Source organism: Cornus florida, unplaced genomic scaffold (genome assembly GCF_030987335.1).
Source record: "Cornus florida cultivar Cherokee Brave unplaced genomic scaffold, ASM3098733v1 CherokeeBrave_3.0.0_Hap2_Chr03, whole genome shotgun sequence".
In the NCBI taxonomy this organism is placed as follows: domain Eukaryota; kingdom Viridiplantae; phylum Streptophyta; class Magnoliopsida; order Cornales; family Cornaceae; genus Cornus; species Cornus florida.
In genome coordinates this window covers 14,673,218-14,683,211 of record NW_026775573.1, presented here as the reverse complement: position 1 = coordinate 14,683,211, position 9,994 = coordinate 14,673,218, and the positions used below count along the sequence as shown (strand labels likewise).

General features: G+C 33.6%; 1 protein-coding gene across 1 annotated transcript; it reads right to left on the bottom strand.

The window, feature by feature from the left end:
* Positions 1-2,679: 2,679 nt before the first annotated feature.
* On the bottom strand, positions 2,680-9,115 carry LOC132301139 (importin subunit alpha-1a-like). The gene is made up of 10 exons (XM_059798417.1): positions 8,918-9,115; positions 7,655-7,751; positions 7,477-7,568; positions 7,255-7,386; positions 6,831-7,016; positions 6,270-6,433; positions 6,071-6,149; positions 3,391-3,516; positions 3,103-3,230; positions 2,680-3,010 (listed from the first exon to the last, which is right to left on the bottom strand). Exons 1-10 carry the CDS (start codon positions 9,113-9,115, stop codon positions 2,680-2,682), a joined length of 1,533 nt encoding a protein of 510 aa, XP_059654400.1.
* Positions 9,116-9,994: the final 879 nt, after the last annotated feature.

Here is a 9,994-nt window from a genome sequence, read left to right as displayed (position 1 = left end):
GTTTCAAATGGGTAGTTTTGTAATTTCAGATGCCAAAGAGAGGGTAATTCAGTAATTTTGACAACTCTGTTGGTGTATTTAACAGTCCGTCACACATAAGGGAGGTCCGTGTAGGATATTTTCAAAAGTAGGGGAGGTTCGCGTAATTTTCGGAACAGAAAAGGTATTGCCTGTAATTATAGCAAATCATAGGAAATGTCAGTGTAAATTACCCTATTATATAAAGTAGAATATTTACATAAGTGCATCGTAAGAGTGATTGACCCATAAATCATGGACGGCCCACTCGCATAACCAATTACAACCCAAAAATAACAAGACGAATAATATGGCCCAATATAGCAAACAAAGACAATATTGGTCTAGAAGGGTTCAGACTATCCCTTGTCTTTGGCATACCCACATCCGGTGTAAAAGAGAGACGTCATAAGCCCTAGATCGAGCGATCAGGTGGCTCCGGCAGCTGTTTCATGAACGCCGACAAATTCCAATCAAGCTTCAGCCTTCAATTCCTGTTGTTGTCTTATGGTATTATTGTAATTTGTTTGATCATTTTTATTTATACCATGGCAAGAAAACGCATTTACATGGCACACAACTTGTACTCTCACCTTCTACTTGTATTCTCATACCTCAGAAAGTACCATTAAGGGTCCGTTTGGTATACGTTTTGTAGTGTTTTTATTATAGGAGTGTTTTGAAAAAAAATAAGCAGCTCTTATGGTTTTGGACCATTAACCGTTGTCAAAATATGGAAAAACAAATTTTTAGTGTTTCGATTTTGGGTTACGATTCACGAAGTGTTTTAGCACTGTGTAAAATAAAATGAGGCCGCACCAAACATGTTATTGTTGTCAAAATTGACACAGTGGTAGTTCAAACATGTTATTGTTTGTAAATGACATTAGCATAGTAAGGTTGCAAATTAACCGAACCATCTCTGGTAGTTAGGCTTGGCACAAGCCTAGGGAATGCATTACATTTAAATCTGCTTGGACGTCTTAAAAGCCATTTGACTAGGTATTTTCAAAATGAGGAATGCTAATTACAGATGTGCAATGTCCACTCTCAATGAATTACACGCTAATTAATAGCATATCTCTTACCATTATGGAACATTTAATATATAAATTTATAAGATAAAAGTGCCCTTCTCTAAGTTGATCGGTATTATATGTCAAAAAGGAAAGTAGCTGATTTTATATATAGATTGAGCAATCTGTGTAATTTTAGGAATCCTAACAATTAAGAGCTATTAGCCCATCTATGTAATTTTAGGAATCCTAACCAATTACGAGCTAATAGCCTCCTCTATTGCATAAAATATTTTTTTGTTTACTTGTTTATCACGTTTTACTTACAAAAATAAAAAGCATAAATTACAATGATACTCCCAACTTACTAAAAAGACAAATCATATACCAGTTGAGTTTTTTTTTTTTAAAAACAATGACACCCAATAAGAAATTGAGTCCAAACATGCCCTAAAAGATGCGAAAAAGTATACTTTGTACCGATAGGGGCATGGATTGGGGTCTACACGTGTGGGAATCAGGCTGTTTTCAATAACCCTTCCTTTTTATGTTGGGAAGCTTATAATTGGTTGGTACAGTGATTAAAAATACATTATGCTAATGGAGTTTCTTGTGTAGTTAATTAACTATCCTAATTTCGATTCGGTCCAATCTTTTCGTGAAAGGGATTTAAAATCACAAGACATAAGAACAAGTCAAAATTATCAAAGAATTTGTATTAATCTGGCTAGTGATTCAGATTAAAATGGGAAGAAATTTAGATCAAAAATTTAATTAAATTTCCTCGGATTCCAAACTCTCCGATTTGGTGTTCCCAAAATTTGAAAAAATCCTAGCATCACCGTTTACCTCCTCCTTTTTTCAGTATACATGTACACTAGTAACGGTCATTCTATTCCTCTATCAAATTATCATTCAGCAAAACTATATGCCGATGAATGCTCAAGCTCTTCGTGTTGTGTCCTCTCTCCACCCGTTATCTACTACTTCACGGCGTTAACCAAGGACGTTGGAGTATAGAGATGAAGCAGAGAATGTCAATAATCTTAAGCAAACTTTGTTCTCAAACTAACAAATTCAGAAAATTCAAAAGAGCGACTTTCGAACATATCCATTTCACCATTGATATTACCAATCAATCAAAATTATCAGCAAGGACACACAAAATGTATGTATAAGACTCGTCATTCCTTTTATTTCAATAAGGATTTTGATAGCTATATTTTGTTTACAGTTATAAACAATATTCCCTATAACCAAAAAGAAAAGAAAAATCGGACACTAGCGAGACATTTACAAGAAAAAGAAAATGATACTCTCTCAGAGCAAATGCAAAATTCTCAAGATCCTCGTAACTAAAAGCTGGGCAGGATAAAGTTTTTCCGGAAATTAACCCAGCCACGGTTAGAATAAAGGGAATTCTACTAATGACCACAAGGACAATAGCAATTAAAAAGACTCAACCATTTACACTGTGGAACCCTACAAAAGACTAAATCCTGATCATTTACCTCAGCAACTCAAAGAAACCCGAGCCAGTTCAGCAACCTCTTCAATGACCTAACACGCAGCAATTTCCCAGATAAATTGTGTAAACCGGTACTATCGAAAAGTGATATCTGAGGTACCTAGAGCATACATACCTTCAGTTGAACTTGAAGCGGCTGGAAGGAAATGGCAGCATTGTCTCAAACTCATCTTCTTCGTCCTCCCAATATGTTTCAAGAATCATTACTGCCTTCTTATAAATCTCACTGTTGTCATGACTTTGAAGATACTCAATTTTTTCCAACCCCTCGTTGTGTTCAATCATTTCAACATAGAGATTAACACCTCTAGTACGATCCTGATTCTTCTCATCTTCTCCAACCTTCAAGATGTTTTCAAGCGCATCCAAACAGACAGACACAATCCTCGGGTCAGAACAAGCAAGAAGATCGCACAATGGCTTGATACACCCTTGACTCGCTAGGTACCTGTCACCAACAAATAGAATTAAACCTTTGTATTGAAATATGCAATAATACCATTAATAACAGTAAACAAAATCTGGACGTGAATATCATACTTTCTTTGTTCGTGAGTGGAACCAGTGGTAGCATTCGAGATTGCCCATGCAGCTTCCTTCTTGATATCAAACTCCTCATTTTGAAGGAGATGGATCAGAGGACCAATAATATTAGCCTCAATCACAGCCTGCAGAATTTAAAAAATCATGCATAAACCGTACATAACATGAATAACAAAATAAAACAGTTTCTTATAAACAACCAGTTTCAATTATATAAACAAATCAATGCCAAAAATTTGGCCAAAGAGATGACGCTTAAAAGAGATTCATAAATCTGTTGCTTACCTGAATCTGCTTCATGTTGCCAGCAGTGATGTTTGAGATGGTCCAACAAGCTTCCTTCTTAATGGTCATGTAATTACTTGTCAACAGATTCAGAAGACAGGGTAGTGCTTGATGGTTGATGATAAGCTGGAGGAATTACAAGAAAAATCAATTAGCTTGGATGGAAACTTCACCAATCATAAAAATGAATAATTCACTGGAATTGATCAACGAAAAAAGTAGAATCATAGAATCAACTAAGGTTCTTAGATTAGCATCCTATGTTAGATCAATGGAAGGAAACATGGGATGAAATTGTAGAATTGGATTGAAGATTGTAAATCTTATAAAATAAATAGGAAAAAGGGCAACTATATGTATAGACAAAGAAATCTTAAAATAGACCCAGAACAAGCCTAAGACATAAAATATATAGAATTTTTATTCCAAACATATGGAATGTGACTCAAATAAAATGAGAATGTAGCTCAAAAGGCATATATCCCGACATTGCAACATAAAAGCTGTAAGGTTGTGCATAGGAATTCAAGTTCAAAACTTTATGTTCTCATTTCTTTCTCTTACGAAAATCCAGATACCAAAGTTGCTTTTCAACAAAAAGAAATCAAGATAATCTTTCAAGTTTTTACACAATCAACCAAATACTAATTCAATATGACATAACAACCAACACTTAATTATGAAATGCTAATTATATGAACTCTGATCACATGGAGATTCTACAGTATATGATCATATCCCTTTGCTCTTTTAATATGATCAGAGTCATTTAATAATTTTAGATTGTACAATTTTGCAAATCCTGATTGAGATTTTTTACAGTTGGGTAAAAATAAACAATTATAAACAATTATAAAAATAAAAAAATTACAGCCTAGCAACTTATAATTAATAGGATTTTAATAAGGCAATATTACAAATATAAAAATAACTATCAGAATTCAAAAATAAAAAATAAAAAACCAGCCTAGCAAATCACCAAATGTTGGTTTGTGCAAGTCTAAACTAGGTCCCGTGATTTTTTACAGTTTGGGTTCTTCACGTAAAAATCCGTGAGTAAAGGAAATTGACAATAAAAGGGTCTAAAAGAGAATTCAAATATCAATTCTCACAACTAACTAACAGAATTTCAAATAAGGATCAAGGGAAATTCAAAAAGTTAGTTAAGTGCAAAAACAATACCCTGTAAGACTAAGACCTAAGCAACCCCCCTAAAGCACCTTTTCTACTGGCATATCAAAGCCTCGAGTAAAGGTCTCACAAACCATCACTATTTCAAAATTTTCAACACGGAAACCAACCTCAAGAACTTTTAAGTTCCACAACCTCACAAACCTCTTTCCCCCAATGCACGTAATTTATGAAACTTCAGCATCTTAGCACCTTTCAATAAAAACTTCAGCAATTTCCCATCTCTGAAGCCTACCACTTTATATACTAAGCCTACAATTCAACCATTTCAACAATCTACCAATGTTACATGAACTCGGGTACTGTGTCGGGTGCAGATATATATCCGCATTGGATGTGTCAAATACCCAAACAAAAAGGCACATGGAAACTGCTAAATATTTATATTTTTAATAATCTTATTTTATTTTTTTGAGGTAAAATAAGGTCTTTATGTAACATGCATGGTTGTGCAATATTGGCATTTCACTCATTTTGAAGCAATAATCTAATAAAATTTAATTACTAGACATCGTTTTTAGGTACATGTCCAACGAAAAGTGTCGAACACACACCCATACCCATGTCCGACCACGGGTAGTTCACCTACTATTGAAGGGTCTATGTAACATATCAATTCACAATGATACCCTTTATCAAATTCCCTCAAAATAATGAAGTAGTTTAAACATGTATTTTTGTGCTTTAAACATCAAGCAATAATCGTGCACATCATTTGGTCCAAAAATGTTACAACATAGCAATGAATCACGATAACAGAAAATTCAAGTGAATTTCAAAATTTATAATGGAATGAGAGTGCCAAAAAAAAAAAAAAACCACCAAAAGTAATCATAAAAGGATCACATAAAGTAAAAATATTAAAGATCCTTACAAGAGATATGAATTAGAATCCTTCTCACACACCCAACCCATCCTCAATGGGGATTTTTTCAGCGCGTGATATATATTTTCTTCTTACAGTAGGCCTAACTATCCAATATAAAAGCAATGACTCAACAACACCAAACTGTTGATTGAGCTATAATAAATGGTGCTATTCAACACCTCAATCAGTATCAACCAATCACCCAAATGTAAATTAGAGCCACTGAAGCAATAGTTAAAGCTAATTAGTTTAGCCATGAAGCAATAACTTGACAAAATTAAAGTATCCGTCAAGCTTTAGTTTTGTCTGCGCTTCAGTTGTCAGATGCAGAAGCAGTATTGGAGGATGCAATTAAAAGGAGCCAATAAAAGAATTATGACTCAAAAGTACATGCTACCACAAGAATGCCCTGGTTATGTTCCATAAAATCATGTTTGACTATATGTTATTCTCATAAATCATGAGATATAACCTTAAGCATGAAAAGATAAGCACATGATTTTTAATGACAAAAACAAACAAAACCCCATTCTTTAAATTAACCCCAAAATATAAACTTAAAATGAAAAAGAAATTGATAAATATATGATAAAAAGATAACATGTTCCAGATGTCATGCACCTGAGTTTGCATATCATTTCCAGTGACAATGTTTCCAACTGCATGAAGAGCAGGAACGATCACCGAGGGAGAAGGATGACTGAAAATTCCCAAATAAAGAAAATATCAGTCTTAGGATGCATAACAACTAGCAGGAGAGACAGGAAAATCCACAAACAAAAGTACCCAAAAACAATATAAAACTAAATAAAATTCTTACTGCAAAAGCTCAACTAGCCGGGGGCACATCCCCGCATCAATAACAGCTTGAATTATATCATTTGTACCATCCAAAAGATATGAGAGAGCCCAGCATGCTTCACTCAACACTTGTTCATCATCTGAGTGAATAAGACGCTGAAGAGCTAGAAGTGCAGGTTTTGTCTGTGCAATATTTTTAAAGACAGAAGCAAGAAATTTCATATTTAAAATCATAATGTCAGAAAGCTGTCTATGAATGATACATGTGAAGTAAAAATAGTTAGAAAATATATAATAGCATGTGGTTTAATTAAGATTAAGGCGTCACAGCAGAGTGGCAAAACAAGATTAATGCAGCCAACCAAATAATTGAGAAAAGGCTTTATTAATTAAGCAGAGTAATGTAGTTACATCAAATTATAAGTTTTCCAAAAACTACTCCCATACAAAATTTATTCTGTAAACTATAAAAGTTGCTTAATTGGATGAACCACAGAGCAAGCCACTGTCTATCATGATCTGACATGTAAGTACCAAAAACACAAGATAGAAGTGGAAACAGCAGGTCAGCGAGAACAACCTGATAAAAGGCAGGCTGTGGTTTGCCCCTACAAAGATTTGAAAGCGTACAGGTAGCATTTCTCAGCATAGAAAGCTCGGCATGCTCATTAATTTGTGCCAGCAATGGAAGCAATGCACCATGGCCAAGGACAAGGTCACGACACATTGGGGAATCACCAGCAACATTTCCCAAGGCCCATACAACCTACATGTCCACATGGAGAAGGAACCACATACATTATTTATATTGCAAAAGGAAAACTATCTTACAGTTAAATTTGATTATAATTCGATGCATTACCAAAAAGCAAGAAAATAAACCAACGGTGATGAGAGAAGAAGATAGTAGCAATTATAATATTTATATATATATATATACACACACACACACTATATTAGATGATTAGATAAGCAAGAGGCTATCTTCTCTCACAATTACGTACCTGCTCACGAATTTCATCCCTAGGAGAGCCTAGAAGTTTTACAAATAGTGGGATGGCCCCGTGATCAATTACCACCTTCGTATTCTCGGATGTGCCAGAAGCAATGTTTGCAAGGGAACAAGCTGCCTCAAACTATAGAAAACAGTATAGATTGTAAACATACAATCACATCTATACAAACATAAAAAGAAAGGTAGGATAACGGATTATATGATGCCAGACCTGAAGCTGAGGGAAGTCATTCCTCATAAGAAACTTAACAAAACGTGGCACAACACCAGATTTAATAACTTCTTCAATTAGGGAACAGCATTCTGATAAAACACTACTGTTAAGATTCATCTCCTAACCATAAAACACGCAAAAGAACGTAATGCACTTTATAAGGACCATTTATCACCTATTGATAACAATTTCCTGAATTGAGTAGTCATCTGGAGCTGCAGATCGAAATCATTGGAAAAAACACCTGAAACCATTGCAGGTAGTTGTTCCAACTGCAACAAAAATAACCATTTACAATGACAGGTAATTCACAAGTTGAAGAGAAACACCGAATATTTCCAAACAGGCTAAGTTACAGCAACAATTAACTCAACAAACCCTCAATATGACACAATAATTAATTGAAAGAGGTAGAGGGAGAGAGAGAGAGAGAGAGAGAGAGAGGATTAAAATTTGTCGCAATTGCTTATATTAAGTTATTTGACAAACTATTTAAGTGATATACTTAGTAGTCACATATAACACTGACAGTAAAGATTCAAAATTAGACGAATAACAGTAATAGCGTGCATAATGAACCTCCAGATCCCAATTCACAAATATCAATCAGTACAATTGATTCAACAGCATAGACTCAAAACCTAATTCATTATCAAAAGTAAAACCTATACCTATATATATACATTTATATATTTATATCAACCAAAGCAATCACACAGAGAGAGCATCAAAATTTGACGCAATTGCTTATATTAAGTTGTTTAACATTTTCTTTAATTAATATACTTAGTAGTCGCATATAACAAGTAACTAATGATTCAAAATTAGCTGAGCAATAGTAATATCGTGAATACCGAACCTCGTGATCTTATATAAATACCAATCATTACAACTGATTAAACAGCATAGACTCTAAATCTCTCAAATTCTAATCAGAATATATACATATACACACACACAAATATATATATTGTGTGAATACTGAACCTCGTGATCACAAATACCAATCAGAACAACTGATTCAACAGCATATACTCTAAGCCTCTCAAATTCTATTCTGATCAGAATATATATATATATATATATATATATATATATATATATATATATATATTCTGATCAGAATTTGAGAGGCTTAGAGTATATGCTGTTGAATTTTATATATATATATATAGAGTGTATACTGAACCTCGTGATCACAATTACCAATCAGGACAACTGATCAAATTCTAATCAGCGTGAATGCTGAACCTTTTGACCACAAATGCCAATTAGTACAACTGATTCAACAGTGTAGACTCTAAATCTCTCAAATTCTAACCAGAACTTGTATATATATAGATATGTAAGAAAAAATTTAACTAGTCCCACAGAATTCGGTTTTTGAAGGCTAAAAAGATGAATTCAATACTGTTACCATCTTCTACATGGCGGAGACAGTTTCCACTGCGGCAATGAACGGCTGTGAATTGGCTTGAAGCCCCTCCCGTCGCTTCTTCTGCAATCTCTCTTCTCTTCGGTTCTTTCGAATCTCCACCATGTCGTCTTCTCTCCGACGACGACCTTCCTCGGCGTCGACGGCGACCTTGTACTTGTTGCGCCGATCCTCGGTTTTCTTTTCCAGTCTCAGCGACATTGTTGAACTGTAACCAGAGTCCAGATTCTAGAGAGAGAAAGAGAAGAGAGAGAGCGAGCGAACTTGCAACGAAGGGTTTTGGGGTTTTGATTTGAAACGACTCAAACAAAAACTGACATGAGTATAAATATAGACAACAATCAGGAGTTGTTTACGATTTATGACACTGGTTTTGAATTTAGTATGATCATCTCAAGTTGTCAAAAATTTCATTTATCTTAATAAATGTTATTTACAATAATATTTGTATAATTTTACATATTAATAAATGAATGAAATTTTTTTTTTCTGAGAAATGGAACACGAATTATTTTTTTAATCAATCTGCAACCTTAAAAACCATATTAAATTATAAGTGTGTCTTTCTCAACTTAATAAATAAATCACAGCTTTTATATCTCTAATTTTCTAAAGAATAATAACACTTGGCTTCCAAGCTTATGATTTCGATTTAAGATGGACAATAATAATAAAAAAATTAATCCAACAATTCGATCCAATAAATTTTAAGCTAAAATTTTACAACAATAGCAATAACAATAAAAAAAATTGAATGCAAGAAAATTAACATATCATAAGAAACTAACACATCAATTAACCAACAAATTATGAGAAACAACACATCATTAAACCAACATTCACTAATCTAATAAATTAGACCCATCTTCTCTGACGAGTGTCTAAATAATAGAGATTTCTCTTTTAATTTTAAAAATAATATTGATATCTCATGTGGTTCTAGTTACGACTCTTCCGTACTGAGATGGTGTCATGTCCTTAAAAAAATATATATATATTTGAAAAAAATATTTTTGTTCATAATGATAAATATAAAAAATATAATAGATATAATTGTCATTTAACATATTAAGGTACCAG